Source organism: Ornithodoros turicata, chromosome 8 (assembly GCF_037126465.1).
Source record: "Ornithodoros turicata isolate Travis chromosome 8, ASM3712646v1, whole genome shotgun sequence".
NCBI lineage: Eukaryota > Metazoa > Arthropoda > Arachnida > Ixodida > Argasidae > Ornithodoros > Ornithodoros turicata.
Genome location: NC_088208.1, coordinates 21,610,083 through 21,625,602, shown reverse-complemented (window position 1 = coordinate 21,625,602; position 15,520 = coordinate 21,610,083). Strand labels below are relative to the sequence as shown.

Genomic DNA, 15,520 nt, shown 5'->3' with positions numbered 1-15,520 from the left:
CGTGTTTCTGAAGCAAGTACGTGACAGTGGTACGCAAAGTAAAACTTCGAAAACAATGCAGAAACAAAAGTCACGTGATATCGTTTTCCCGCCGTTTCTGAACTCCCGCCACTCCCGGCTCTCGTTGTTAGCAGTTGCAGTTGCCGTCCGTTGAGTTGGGATTTGTTTCTTAAGTGAAAATATTTCAACATGACGGCGAAAGACTATGCAACTGATCGTGGTTCGTACTTCCTTGTGGTCCCGTTGAATATCGTTTGTGCAGTTAGCAATGAAAAAGCTGTTAACATAGTTTTAGGACACCGCTTTAAAGATGGCTTCATGTTGCATCTCCTTTGTTCATTTTAAAAATCTGCTTTTCAGATAAGATCAAGTCGTTTTTAATCGACTTCTACGCACCCGACTCCAAAGGAAAGAAAGACTTCGTTTACTCGAAACAATTGGTTAGCTTCTATCCAATTCTTCCCTCAGGCAAAGCGTGCACGGAGTATGATTTCTAATTTTTTATTTATTTTTTTTTCGCCATGGGCGCTATTTTTTTACAGGTTCGTCTTGCACATCGAGAACAAGTAGCCCTCACCATCGATCTCGACGATGTTCAGGGGTTTGACTCTGCTCTGGCGGAAGCAGTCGTTCAGAATGCACGGCGCTATGCGAACTTGTTCTCGGATGTGGTATACGAAATGCTTCCAGATTTCAGGCAGAAAGAGGTGAGATGCAAAACTAGCACAGGGGGCACTTCAACTAGTGTGCGGAAAACTTTAACCATGAAAAGAATTTAATTGAAAATCTTTAAACCATATGGAGAGTAGAAGTGCATGTTTGATGCAGGCCTTAAACAGTCATCCTTTCTATATTCTTCGACATCCAGGTCATTGCGAAGGATGCCCTGGATGTGTATATAGAGCACCGCATGTTGATGGAGGCACGCACGCACCAACCAGGCGAGGTGCGTGATCCGCGGAACAAGTACCCACCGGAACTTATGCGCAGATAGTGAGTTGTTTTTGATTTCTTCTAAAGCTTCTCCTCTTTCTTTCTTTCGATATGTATATAGTATGCACATAGCGGCAGTCTTCGACTGAGATGCACTTTGCGAAGCTGTGCAACGCGGTATGGCGGTTTTTGGTGATTTGGCGGTATGTAAGTGGAGCGAACGATAAAACATAGAGTTGTGTGGGCAACGGCGTAGCGTGGGTGGAAAGCCAACTTTGTTAAATTGAAATTTCAAGCTTGTAGGTGGAAAGTAGCCATTTGAAAAAATGGGTATTGCATGTGACCAAGACCTATTGAACATTGTGGGGAAACTGGTAGAACTGCAGCGCCACCGCAAACACATACAGGGTGGGTGCAGATAAAGTAGCCCCACAATTTCGCACATAGCGCGTCTCCTGCATGGTGTACGAACTTCCGGCGGCCCAGTATGACGCATTTATGCGACGAAAACCAACCAAAAAATCGTGGTAACCAAACTGTGCGTAACAAAATTGTTAGCAACCCGAACTTTGCTCCGTGTATTTCCAATGGCACATTGCAGTGTAGCACAGTAGTTGTGTCGCCAAACCGCCGGGGGTGCCACCTATGCAGAAACGAAACGTGGCACGCCTAGCGGTAGCTAGACGCAACTGAACCGTAACCGCCATATTGACTTCTGCATAGGAAATTCAGGATGCGCAGAAAGCAACGTTTTCATGGATAACTTTTTTGTTACATGAAGTTTGATTACTACGATTTTTTTGTTGGTTTTCATTGCATAAATGCATCATCCCACGCAGGAGCAGCAGAACGTTTTGAGTTCAGGGGGGGACAAGCCCCTGGTTGCACATCCCCCCCCCCCTAATGTCCCAACCCACATGTACTGTGGTATCTGTGGTTAGAAATTCTTGGCGTGACAAGGAGAGGAACACACATGTTAACATAAATCCTAATCATGGCAATGAGACAAGTAGACTCAAAAGTCGCAATTTGTAGAAACTTTCAAAGCCATGCCAGGCGCAAAACTAGCTGGATCGGGGCTCAATCCGGTAGACTTGTTAGAGACACTGCAGCTGACATACCTGATGTAGACGCGCCGGCGAAGGTGCTCTCTTTGGTTCGCTTTTCAAAGAACTGCGCAACTGCTTTTAGTTTGACTACGGATTTCACAAGGTGCATGATCACAGGATTGTTTGCCCCCGAGATATTTTGAATTAGCCCACTTGAGCCCTTTTCCACCTGGTGGAAATGACGATTTTGCGCCCCCCTAGGAATATCAGGGGGGTACAATGTACGCTTGTCCCCCCCCCCGTTCCGCCGCCCCTGACCCCACGCCACTGGAAGTTCGTGCGGTAAGCAGGGAACAGCATACATGCATAAATGTGGGGCTACTTTATCTGCACTCACCCTGTATATCATAACCAACTTACGGTAGTGTAAATTTCTCTCTGTGTTTATTTTCCTGCGGCGGTTCAATCGAAATTTCGTGATATTTGAGACAGGTACGATCGATTGAAAAGTACCAATTTTTCTCTCGCAAGTGTAGTTTTACAAGCCTAGTTTCTAGCAAGTGTAGTTGTGTATAGCTCACACCTTAACGTGTGAAATTTGTCACGCAGTGAAGTATACTTCAAGCTCCCTTCCGAGACAAAGCCGATGTCCGTCCGCGACGTGAAGGCCAGTTCCATCGGCAAACTCGTGGTCGTGAAAGGCATCGTGACTCGATGCACCGAGGTCAAGCCGATGATGTCCGTGGCAACGTACACCTGCGACCAGTGCGGTGCGGAGACTTACCAACCTGTGGGTGCTTTACCGTAACTCCCTTGTTGTTCTCTGTCTCGCTTTAATTTCTATTTATTTTAAATTTAATTTTCTTTCTTACAGATCAACAGCCCGAATTTTATGCCTCTGCTGATGTGTCCCAGTGACGACTGCCGAGTCAACAGGTCCGGTGGTCGCCTCTATCTCCAGACGCGGGGTTCCAAGTTCGTTAAATTTCAAGAACTTAAGATTCAGGAACACGTAAGCAGCACGTATTCTATAAGTGCATGCCCACACCTGCATGCAGTCGGAACCAGGGAGCAGTAATGGTATCGAAAACAAGAAACGGCAAATTACCGAAATTGGAGCTGGGAAACAGAAGCATACAACCTTCAGCCATTGCGGGAAACGGAAAGGGAAATGATCGGTCGATATTGAATTTGTTTAATGCCTGGTGTGTTATGACATCAGGGGTGAAGCCATACAGATTTTTTTTTTTTTTTTCTAAATCCCGGGAGACTAGATGTCACCAAAGTGAAATAAGAAATTACTCGCGTTGCATGTACGTGTGACATTGAAGCATCACTTAGGCGAAAGGGGAGTGCCGACTGAGCTTAAAGGGCTGTCTATTCACAGCTCTATAATGACCGGAAACAGTAACAGAAGAGAAATTGAAAGTCTGGTAGTATTAGAAACGGAAACGTCCCAGAGACAAAAAACTGAAAGAGTAACGAAAATGTGTCTGTTATGTACCCCTCTGTCTGTGTTATTTTACTGAAATGTAAGTTCACGAGCCATATCTACATGCTTCACTTTTGCAACTTTCCTCAGAGCGACCAAGTTCCCGTTGGCAACATACCTCGCACCATGACAGTGTTTGTGCGAGGAGAACTCACGAGGTCGGCACAGCCTGGGGACCATATTGCCATCACGGGCATATTTTTGCCTCTGCTGAGAACGGGGTTTAGACAGATTCAAGGAGGGCTGTTGTCGGACACCTACCTAGATGCTCATGTGAGTTTCCACGTTAGAAGCCAATTATATGTAATATGATGTATGGTGAAAGTGTCTGCCAGACCCACTCGAGTGTGCTGCCGTCTCTATTGCATGCTGCAAGTTTTGTAGTTAAGTGCACTCTCTTGAGAAATGCTAAGTACCGTGAGATTTCCTGGTATTAGCGAAAGTACACAAAATGATGCATGGGCCCGAACAATATATTAATGTTTTCCCCCAATTTTACGTTGTCAGTGTCATTGAATATAAAGTGTCATATCCGTAAAGTAACAGTATTTTTCTTGCGGATGTTGCCGCATATCGACAAATATTAAAAATATTGATTTTTGTGCTCTGATATGGCTATGCATAATCATATATCGATGAAATGCGAGAAGTCTTAGGAATCTGGTACCTCTACGTAGAACATAATTTGTGATACTTTATGTTATGCTGCATAGAAAATCACGAAGATGAATAAAACTGAAGATGATGAACTAGACGAAGGAGAAATGGACGCTGAAGAGTTGAAGCAACTGGCAGGTAGGCATGAGCCATTGCCCAGGCAGTGTAAAATTTGTGGTGTTACAATCTTATCCTCTTGTTTTTTACCGTCCTCTATCTTATATCTTATGTTATCAATTTTAGTCTCTGTATAACAGCATTTATAGATAAATTGACTCATCTAAGTACAACAGTCTTACATACATGTGTCTTTCTCGCAATTAGAGGAGAATTTCTACGAGAAACTAGCCGGCAGTATTGCACCCGAGATCTACGGCCATGAGGATGTCAAGAAAGCGCTGCTGCTTCTGCTTGTGGGAGGGGTTGACAGAATTCCAAATGGCATGAAGATCAGAGGTACGTGCTTATAGGCATTTTACTTTCAGTAGATTGCAGCATTATGTACGTACGCAAGTTTTTAACATTGTGCCTCTGCCTTTTTTTCAGGTCATATCAATATCTGTCTCATGGGAGATCCCGGAGTGGCAAAGTCTCAGCTGCTGTCCTACATTGATAGGCTGGCCCCGAGAAGTAAGGTTATCAATTTATGCCAGATTTACTAGCATGTTGGATGCACTCGTAAAAAATGTGCGTCTTATACGCGAGTAGATAAGATTAGGTAGATAAGTTAAAGGGAGGGGGCACTATTTACACAAACGATTGAAATATGTTACTGTAATGCATAGGTGGGGAAGTTACTTTTATTTTGTAGTGCACTACCGTTACTCATCACTTTTTCGAAAAGTAACTCGCTACATTATTCGTTACTGTTGCGGTAGTAGGTAACACGTTACTAATGCCGTTACTTCTGATAAGTAATGCCGTTACTTTCGCATTACTTCACCAGTTGTCCTTATAATATTTTTGTTGAGTCACATAAGTGCATTCCACAAATCAATACAAGCAATGTTGGGCACAAACAAGGGTCACGCGTGAACACAACTTACATGTATGATTTATTGCAATGCAGAATTGTCTTTAACCTTGTTTATCGAACTGGTTAGAAACGCTTTTAACCAGTTCCACGATGCACTTAAAGGTAGCATATTCTAACCAGTACATACAAGTTCTACAACACAGAGTAGATCGTAACTTTAAATTGTAATCCATTTAACTCGATCAACCTCTGTTTTTTCTCAAGTATCTAAGAACATCGATTACCTTGTAAGTATTGCCTTCTGCTTACGGGACGGAAGCACCGCTTGGTTTGCAGCTACCATTTCCCGACCAATTGTATTTTGTTTCTAGGTCAGTACACCACGGGACGTGGATCGTCAGGGGTGGGTCTGACTGCGTCAGTCGTGAAAGATCCTCTGACAAGTGAGATGACATTGGAAGGAGGTGCATTAGTGCTGGCTGATCAGGGTGTCTGCTGCATTGACGAGTTTGACAAGATGGTTGACTCTGACCGCACAGCCATCCACGAAGTCATGGAGCAGCAAACTATTTCTATTGCCAAGGTAATGCATCAGAGACGTTCATAGTTAAAATTACATGGGGCGAGATTTTGCAAATTTTTTATTTTTTTCTACATGACCATAATGCTTGCAAAAAATTCCAATAAAACTTCGGACAAATGGCTACCAGTCTGCAAAGTTTGGGGTGGCCATATCCTGTCTTCTATTTTTATGAAGCGATCAAAATGTTTTATTTTTATAAGTTTTATTTAATTTTTTAAATATTATTTTTATAAATATTTAAATTTTTATTTAAATACATTTTATTTAATTTTTTTTCAAGCATTATGATCATACGGAAAGAGAATTAAAAATCAAGCAAAATCTCGCCTTATGCATTTTCAATGGCCTATCTCACACAAAAACTGTTCTTGTGTCGGCTTCACATTCATCTCACCTCACACAGGTGGCGTTGCTTATAACAATGTGACATGCGAATGCTGATATTATGCACTAATCCTCTTCTTCTGTATGTTGGTGCCACCTGTGTGTGGTTAAATGAAATTCAAGTGCACATAGGAAAAACTGGCAGCTTTTGAGTGAGATGAGCCATAGAAAATGCATGGAGTGAGATTTTGCTATATTTTTAATTCCCCTTCTACAGGACCATAATGCTCAAAAAAAAAATTCAACAAAGCTTCAGACAAATGACTACCGGTCTGCAAAATTTGGGGCTGCCTAAATCCTGTCTTCTATTTTTACGATGCGATATAAATCTGTAACGTTTGCTGGGCTAACCCTGTAGATATAAGAAATATGATAATGAAAGCTAATCATAACTAAGATATAGAGATCTAAGGTTGTGTACACTCAAGTGAATCATTTTGTAACAACTGAAATGCAGAATCACACTCTTTACCAGTAGGGCAGAGTAATGAAATGCAGCTGTTTGAGTGCCTTTCTAGTAATTGCTACTTGTTTTCAATTCGTTCACTGTCAATTAGTTAATGTGTACCTGCCGTGCACAACTATACACTACGTTGGATGCACATTGAATTGAACAGGCTTTGTCAGTACACCAGCCAGTTTTGCACATAGACAGATACTACTGTATCGAAAATTTCAGTTGCGAGGTTTTAATGTTGTGGCTGTTAATTGCATTGCTTTTAATGTTATTTGTGCAGCTTAAATGTTGACAAACCCATCTGGATTTTTGAGGCAAGATGAAAGTTACTTTCTTTTATGCTAAGTAACAGAAAATACGACGATATAAATGATTTTGGGAACTAATACGGTTGTAACAGCCGCGCTGTTCTCCACTTACAATGTCACTCTTTGTTTCGTCCTCACCAAGTATTGCATCAATAAAGGCAACACAGCAGTCTTATATTTTGACACCAGCATAGATAATAGCAGTGCCATGGGTGTCTCAGATTGCCACTGTAACAGGAGAAGAGCTTGTTGACAATAGAGGCCTCATATTGTGTCTAGGCTGGCATCCTGACGACACTGAACGCCCGTACATCTATCCTGGCAGCTGCCAACCCTGCCTACGGACGTTACAACCCCAAGCGGACCATCGAACAGAATGTGCAGCTTCCTGCTGCCCTGCTCTCCCGTTTTGATCTCCTCTGGCTCATCCAGGATAAGCCGGATCGAGAGAACGACCTCCGGTATGTGACACGTTCAGTCTTCACTGCCGGGGAAGCAATCACTCTTGTTTCCCAACCTAAGCTTTTGTCTGTGTTCAAAACGTTATTTCGCGTTTTGCAATCCCACTAGATATATGTTTATTTGGAGAAAAGGGGAGAGGTCAGTTTGAATGTTGCATGGGCTGTGTCAGCTGCACGAGTGGTAGTCTGCAATGATAAGTAAGTCAATTCAGTAATGCTAATGCAATCATGTGTGCAACAGAGTGGTGTTCACTTAGGGTTGCCAGCTCTCGTGTGTGTCATGCTTCGGAAGTTTAATACTGTACAGTCTTTTTATTTTTATTTTTTTGTGCCAAACGTTTTGTTAAATGGGGGAGGGGGTTGCTTCAAATTATTTGCTGTGAGCATTGCTGTGCGATTCTAGATCTGCCTACATATTACATGCAAATTAGGACTATTTAATACAGTTCTAAGAACCCTTGCAGTGCCCTTATGTTGTCAGACACAGTACCCTACAAAATCAGAGTTCACATGATACTGTATAAGGAAGTTCAAGCATATTGACAATACTTGTATTGTCTTGTGTAGATTTGGGTGCGACTACACTTAGTTATTTGATATATCAATTACCAAAAGTGAGGTTTCTGGTCATAGCTATCCTTTTTTTGTTTTTTGTTTTTTTAATTAGCAATTGCAGTTGAATGTTTATTTGATACGTCTCACTTTCCTACGTGCTAGAGATTTCACTCTAACTCTTTAGATTGCAAAAGTTAGTTTTCTCGATCAAAAGTAAAAATCAATATCTCCAAAGAGGCATGTGTGAGGCTGGACTCATATTAGATGTTTCGCAAAACCTTTGGCTTCACCCTGTCGGCAGGCCGTTAAACTGCATCCCATCTCTGACCCATAAGTTTTCATGCGCCTGACCCAAAATCTGTTCGGAAATGCAGCGTGAAACTGGTAGTGCACTTAGGAATATTCAAACTGGCCCCGCTGACGATTCCATTTTTTTTTAACAGCCTGGCCAACCACATCACATTTGTGCACAAGAACTGCGCCGAGCCGCCGCAGACACTGAAACCACTGGACATGCGTCTGATGCGCCGCTATATTGCGCTGTGCAAGCGCAAGACTCCAGCCATAGCGGAGTCTCTGACGGAGTACATCGTGGGGGCCTACGTGGACATGCGCAAGGAAGCGCGCAACAGCAAAGACAGCACGTTCATGTCCCCCCGTACTCTGCTTGCCATTCTGCGTCTCTCAACGGCACTGGTATGTTACGTTACTTACCTTTATGTTAACCGTTACGTTACTGGTAACTTGCGTACATCGTACAGGGATGACCGTGCTAACTATGAGCATAGTTTTGTAAAATAAGGAGAAAAAAATCGTAGATAGTTGTACGTAGTTAACATTCATTCAAACATTTAAAAAAAAAATACATTGAAAGCTCGGGGCTTACAGACGCTGCTCCTTCAGACCTGATTTTTTTTTCCTACAATGTTGATGTTGTGTATTGCATGCAAGGTTTTGAAAATAGACCAAAAGCCAGGGGTCATGATGTTTATTACTGCGCAACACTGGCTAGCACAACAAAGTCCTCGAGTCATGGCACATTCATAGAGACAACAATGCCTGTAATCATCACAAGGGGCCCCTACCGGACTGCTACAAGGCTTTAAAAGGTTTCCCCTTCTCATGAACAGTTCCTTCACATTTTTTAAAGATGATGAGGATGCCTGCATAGGCGTCGAAACGTCCTTTTCTTGTTTTCGTTTGTTTTTGTTGTGCAAGCCAGTGTTACGCAGTAATAAACACACAAGGTTTTGCAAATCACAAAGCCACTTCGTTTCTACGATTTTCCACGTTGTCTGTGCCTCACTGCTTTTCTCCAAATTGGTGCATCTTAAATGTGATTGATTGGGATCATCTGCTTTTGCTTCGAAGCGCCCTTTCTGCTCATACCGGGCATGTTGTAAGGTGATCTGGAACAGTGTTCTTATCACACGTTTAGGGGTCAAAATCATCTTTAATCATCAAAATCAAACTTTAGAGGACCATTTTGCATTTTTGCCCCTTCAAGGCATTGTTTGTATTGCTCACAGGCGCTGTCTGCGAATGAACTAAAATAGCACATTAAAAAAAAAAATTCAGAAAGAGGCGAAGTCAAAGCACCAGTTTGCACGAAGACCGCATGGAGTACAGCATGCTGTTCATGAAACAATTATACCGGTTTAGTGAGGCATAAAAAAAGAAAAAAACAGCCACTGAACATTAAGTGACACACTGTGGGTTGATGCCAGACACAAGGGCTCCGAAACACAGCGGCAATACTTGTTAATATAATGTTCCAGGCAAGGCTCAGGCTAGCAGACGTCGTAGACAAGGATGATGTAAACGAAGCCATGCGCTTGATGGAGATGTCCCGAGACTCTCTAGTGCACCACAACGAACCTTCCGGGCGGTAAGAACACATTTTTATTTTTTTCTGCTGCAGACATACAGTAAAACCCGCGTATAACGATACTGATGGTAATCGCGAATTCTATCGTTATACGGGGTACATCGTTAAACGAGGGCTGACCTAAATAGCGCATCCCCGAAAAAGTCGCGCGCCACCTCGCGTGTAGCAAAAAAAGAAAAAGAAACGGATGCGAAGAAAAAACGCGAGGCTGTGTGATAGCGCACTGGCTTGGGAAAACAGCAACCAGAACTTGTGGAGAGAATCAGGGAACACATCGGACATCTTCTGGCAACCCTACAAGTCACCATTCCGCAACTCGGCTTCACCTAGCGCCTGCGTGCTTTAGGAGAAGCTTGCTTTAGAACACTGTCGCGCGACTCGCGGGTTTAATTCTTTTGATGCGAATTTCGGATGATACGAATTCTTTCCGCTACCCCGTGAGATTTGTATAATCGAGATTGTACTGTATCTTATCGCGGTGAACGCGCTGTTACGCGCACGAGACAGCGTCCCACGTCGTTATACGAGTACTCGGAACCGCGGCCCTCCATCGCTGTACGCGGGTCGTTTCCCCATAGAAACAATATATATTTTGACGGTAAAATCATAAACCATCGTTTTACGAGGGATATCGTTATACGCGATATCGCTATCCACGGGTTTTACTGTACATCGTGCAGACAGACCTCTAGCGTAGTGAAGGGCAAGTGCCTAACGTACCCCTGTCGTAACAGGATCCAAACCGTGACGGACAAGATCTTCGCTCTGATCCGAGATATGGCTGCGGAGTCTGGCGGGAAGACCGTGAAAATGAGCGAAGCCGTCGAACGCTGCACCTCTCGCGGATTCCGACCAGGTCAGGTGGAGGAAGCCATAGAGGAATATGAGGAACTGAATGTTTGGCAGATTAATCAAGCCAGAACGAAAATTACGTTCGTTTGAATGGTGACCTGATGAGCATCGCAGGTACGAGAGAGCAGAAAAATGTGAGGCTGTGCTCAAACTGATCTGCGTTTGTAATATTCAACTTGTAATGTGTATTGGATAATGTCACTTGCCTTTTGTACCGAGAATTTTCCTTTTGCTATGTTTTTGTGTGTTTCGAAGAGTGGATACTTTTGAGAGTACTTTACGAGGTAAAAATGGTTTTACAACTTGGTGCCGTTCTTGACGATTTTAAATGGACGAAACGCTTTCAGAAGTGCCTTTACTCAGGTAGTATACTTCATAAACCTTCATCTTTTTATTATTTATAATAAGACTTCAGTTATTTCAGTCAGGACTGGCTTTACTGGTCCAAAAGGCTGGTCATGGTCTCTGTAGTGTAATGAGAGCGGCGATGTCTGTCAAACCCACGACGAGCTCCTTATAGGGGGTTGCCGATTATGGGATGGTCGTGGTCAAAACATGCAAATATGGCAGAAATACAAATTTTGTTTCAGCCATTGTGTCCTTGCTTGTCGTACACTATCTTTCAACCAACAAGCCCAACTTTCAATTTTGTTTCAGCGTTATAAAATGCAGCACGCATAGGTGCCCAACAGAGATTTAAACCATTCTGTGCTAAATGCAGAATAAAATGTACCGCTGTGATGTATGTAAACCGATAGGGTCCAAACTACGGCAAAAACACTTTTCTTTACTTTTTTTGTAAGTTATGTCCCGTTACTGTCCTTCTACTTTGCGAAGTAAGACCAGCCACCACTGCCACGAGATGGTCATTTTGCTTTCGCAATTTCGACTTGTATTATTGCGTGCTGTATATTTTGTGAAACGTTGTGAACTGCTCAATAAATAAAGCGATACAAGGAAACGGAAATTCATTCAGAAACATCGGCTTTGCACAGCTGCACCATAATTGTGTTACATAAATCCATAATCTGAAGGAATTCGTCTGCTCCGTCCAACAGTCTGTGATCGCACACCTGAAAAAAAATAAATGCTCAAAAACCCGTAAACTGATGGGCAACGTTCACATGTACTTACTGCTAGTTTTTCACAAATCACAGATTTTTGCTTGTCTGTATAGTCCTCACTCATTACGATGATGTCATGCATCTGATTGAAGAGCTGCGATGCAGCAAAACCTTCTAGCACGAAGTCCTGTCAAATTATAACATATACTTCATGTAATTCGACATAACAATGAAACAATCCTTAAGGGACTATGAGTAGGGCCTGACTTTTTCGGGTTTTATTTTTGGCCAAATTCGGGGGGTAAATATCGGGTGATATTTTTCATTTGAAAATTCGGGTGTATTCGCGTTAAATCCCGTTACGGCATATTCTGTCGCCAGGAATTCGGGTGTATTCGGGTGATTTTTTTTTTGTTTAATAAAAATTTGTCTTAACATGGAACTAATGTTTAGCAATGTTATCAAACTTTATTTTAATGCACGCTTATGAGTGTGCCACGCGACCCGGATGTTTTCGGGTAGATTCGGGTTAAACCCAAATTTTACAGATTTCGTTCGGGGGGTAAATATCGGGCGGATACGGGTTTAACCCTAAAAAGTCAGGCCCTAACTATGAGACAATTTTTTTTCTTGTTTTTCTTTGACAGAATAGATGTTTCTGAGCACACTTTTTTCACGAAAAAGTTGCTCAATAGTATCATTTTCGGCAAAAATCTTACGGGGTGTTCTGGAAATTTTGCAATCCCTTTAAAAACTGAAACGGAAACCATACCTCAATCACAGCCTGCAGCTTTTCATACGAGCTTGAAGAGCAGACCTGAAGCACTCGGTCTACCCAGGACTTTGGAATGACCTGCAAAAGGAAATGTACGTCGAAACATGCGCATCGTTAATGAAGCAAAACCAAAAGATCTTTTTCCCACAACCTAGCATTTCACCGGAAAGAGAAACGGGCGTGGCATGTTATACATAGAGACTGAAGTTTTCTGGTATTTTTTCTTCTTCTAAATTTGGAGGTAAAAATCTGGTAAAAAAATAAACATGTGCTCTAAATTCATGCAAATTCGGGTGAAAAATTTCCAATTCGGGGAGAAATCGGGCTCAGTTACTCGAACTAACTGTAGTGGTTTGGTACAAACAGTGACATAACTGCATTTGCTGCCAAACAAGTTAGCGTGAATTCCCACAGACGTCTCGGCGAGGGCAATTTGCGGGGTAAAAATCGGGTTTCACCCTAAAGAGGCGACCTTCAATTCGGGTTAAACCCTAAAACTTTAAGCTCTGGATACAACAGCTGTATGGAATCAGGTGGTGTCCAGCGTGCCACCTCAAAGGGTCGTAACATCAAACACCTACTGCAAGTTGAATAAAACTTACATTGGCAACTTCCGAAACGTCGTTGGACGTGACTGGTTCTCCCATTTTGAGCGTGGAGACACTCTGCAGCAAATTCACTGCTCTCCTCATGTCGCCTTCGCAAGCATCCATCAGGAAACCCAAGACATCGTCCTCGCAGTCAACGCTTTCCGCTTCGCAGATCGACCGAAGTCGCTTCAGCAGGACTTCCTTGGGAAGCGGCTTGAAGCGGAACTTGGAGCAACGTGAGGTCAGTGGCTCGATTATCCTAAAATGTTTTTGAACGTTTTTATGTTTTGAGGAGAATTGGTACCCAGAACATATTGTGCAGCATGAATAACACCACTTGTTCTCGTTCACAAATTTTGGTTTCAGAATTTATATATATATATCTTCTAAAACATATTTAGTAACCATTGTTTTTTGTGTAAGACCGTATAAAAACTTATTAAAAACGCAATTATTACTTGTCGGATGCAGAAAGACAGAAATTATGTAAAACCGGGGATTTTCCCAGCACCCCTCACTTAAAGATTTTGCAATGCCCTCAAAACAGGTAAAAGGACGTTTAAAGCAGGTGCAGGTGTCATTGCACCGCCTAGGGAAATTTCCACACTTCCCAGAGATTAAAATCCTGCAGAAATCTGTGTATGAAACCAGTACAGAGAAACGCCCCGAATGACGGCTGTATATTTGAAGGGCTGTCCCCTTATTTGGCCTTTGTTGTAGCATATTGAAGAAAAAAAAAAGCAAGCATGTCGAAGATACTTTTTATTAATTAATTTAGTGCAATAAATGAAATTGTTTTTTATTTAATTATGTTTAAAATATTATTTTTAATGCTGCACAAATGACAAGATCTGTAGTACACACGTACACATTTCAACAGGTTTTATCCCACCGAACTTCTTGCGGGTTACAAACTGCAATGTTTGTAACAAAGTGTGAGGATCCATATACCCTGTTGCCTGTGCATATGCATCCTTATGCTTATGTTAGGGTGCTTATGCCCTGTGAGGGGCTTTGGGGTATGTGAATAAATAAATAAATGTACCACAAACATACCTGCTCACATAGTTGCATATCAAGCAAAAGCGTGTGGTTTTGGTCTGCTTTTCCATCGTTCGTCGTAGCGCTGCCTGCAATATAAGAAGCACTGTTTCTAAAGCGCACAATATTTTTTCCCAAGTGTTAGTTACACCTGTTTTCTACGAGTTTCTTACCTGGGCGCTGGACGTCATGGAATCTGCTTCATCCAGGATGACAATCTTGTAAGGCGGGCAAGGGGTTCCACTACGAAAATCACAATTGTATTTATACGACTCTGCTGACTACCGTCACTTGAAAAACTTCGTCAATCGGAAAAGTGGACTGACTCGGGCCTGATGCCACTGGCTGTCAACTGCGAAAAATTCTTGATCTTTTCCCGTACCACCTGAATGCCTCTCTCGTCCGAGGCGTTGAGCTCCAGTATTCTGGACTTGTACATGTCACTGCGTGGAGCAAAAATGATTCGTGCTACCTTTCCAATATACCACCACGTGAAATTCCTTGAATGCACGGATGGACTCACCCGAACAGCTCACGGGCCAGAGCCAAGATAGTTGACGTTTTTCCGGTGCCAGGGGGGCCGTAAAACAGCAGGTTTGGTAACTGAAAGTTTGTTGCAATTCAAGCTATACACGAAGCTTAAATGAAAGATACAATTTTGCCATCAAATATGAATTATACAACCTGATTTTAATGAAAATACAAAGTTTTTGACATGCCCGCACGTGCCAAATGCATGCAATTCTACAACGGTGTCAAAGATTTCGGTACTAGACAGTTCATATCCTGACACAAACAAGTTGTTCTGCTGGTGTTACCTATATAGTAACAAACATGCCGTTATGTGTGATGTGCGGCTGTTGTATGTAGCGAAAAATTTCCTTACATCAGCGCCCTGGAGTGATTTCTTGAGCACGGATACAACTTCGTCTTGATGTGCAACATCATCGACAGTTTTGGGCCGGCTATGAAAAAAAAGAATAATTCGAGTAAGATTCTCGTTTAAAAGTGAAGTTTGAGTTGGCAACTTACTATTTTTCAACCCATGGGATGATTGACTCTTTTTTCGCCGTTTGTTTCTTTGTAGAGTCTTTCTGCTTTTCCTTCGGAAAAGTGAGATTGGGATTCGCAGACTTGAGGAAGGCGTGCATAGCTTTGCGCTGAAAGTAATTAAGTGTTGAAGTCTTCAAGGCGTGAGTCAAAAGACTGTCTAGCTGCACAACAGTGCCTTATAAAAAGAATAAACTGTAAATTACGGTAACACTCGAAAAAGTTTGTTTTAGTTAGCAGAAAACGCAAATCAAGATCGCTAAAGCGCGCGTTTTCGCTTTGTTACGCGATCGCAGCCCCACACTTGAGCAAAGATGGAAGCAGACGGACAGAATGGGCGACACAGCGGAAACAACGCAACGATTTCAAAGCATATTACCATGCACAATATGTTTCATTTCTACA

The 15,520-nt window shown here is 42.5% G+C and overlaps 2 protein-coding genes across 2 annotated transcripts; one reads left to right on the top strand and one right to left on the bottom strand.

The window, feature by feature from the left end:
• The first annotated feature begins 84 nt into the window (after nt 1–84).
• LOC135366669 (DNA replication licensing factor mcm7-like) lies at nt 85–11,556 on the top strand. The gene is made up of 15 exons (XM_064599477.1): nt 85–220; nt 361–440; nt 543–707; nt 869–993; nt 2,592–2,772; nt 2,857–2,994; nt 3,565–3,747; nt 4,188–4,269; nt 4,456–4,587; nt 4,678–4,761; nt 5,479–5,690; nt 7,119–7,300; nt 8,299–8,551; nt 9,634–9,743; nt 10,478–11,556. The coding sequence occupies exons 1-15, from the start codon at nt 190–192 to the stop codon at nt 10,683–10,685; spliced, it is 2,166 nt and encodes a 721-aa protein (XP_064455547.1). The 5' UTR covers nt 85–189; the 3' UTR covers nt 10,686–11,556.
• On the bottom strand, nt 11,547–15,429 carry LOC135366671 (replication factor C subunit 4-like). The gene is made up of 10 exons (XM_064599479.1): nt 15,098–15,429; nt 14,952–15,030; nt 14,589–14,668; nt 14,392–14,508; nt 14,239–14,308; nt 14,081–14,154; nt 13,037–13,283; nt 12,432–12,512; nt 11,730–11,846; nt 11,547–11,668 (listed from the first exon to the last, which is right to left on the bottom strand). Exons 1-10 carry the CDS (start codon nt 15,214–15,216, stop codon nt 11,564–11,566), a joined length of 1,089 nt encoding a protein of 362 aa, XP_064455549.1. The 5' UTR covers nt 15,217–15,429; the 3' UTR covers nt 11,547–11,563.
• Nucleotides 15,430–15,520: the final 91 nt, after the last annotated feature.

Coding starts and splice junctions, on each gene's coding strand:
- LOC135366669 (XM_064599477.1), top strand. CDS start 190: ATGACGGCGAAAGACTATGCAACTGATCGTG. Junction 441..542: donor TCGTTTACTCGAAACAATTG/GTTAGCTTCTAT, acceptor ATTTTTTTACAG/GTTCGTCTTGCACATCGAGA. Junction 3,748..4,187: donor ACACCTACCTAGATGCTCAT/GTGAGTTTCCAC, acceptor TATGCTGCATAG/AAAATCACGAAGATGAATAA.
- LOC135366671 (XM_064599479.1), bottom strand. CDS start 15,216: ATGCACGCCTTCCTCAAGTCTGCGAATCCCAATCTCACTTTTCCGAAG. Junction 15,031..15,097: donor ATCCCATGGGTTGAAAAATA/GTAAGTTGCCAA, acceptor TTTTTTTCATAG/CCGGCCCAAAACTGTCGATG. Junction 14,509..14,588: donor CTGGCCCGTGAGCTGTTCGG/GTGAGTCCATCC, acceptor TGCTCCACGCAG/TGACATGTACAAGTCCAGAA.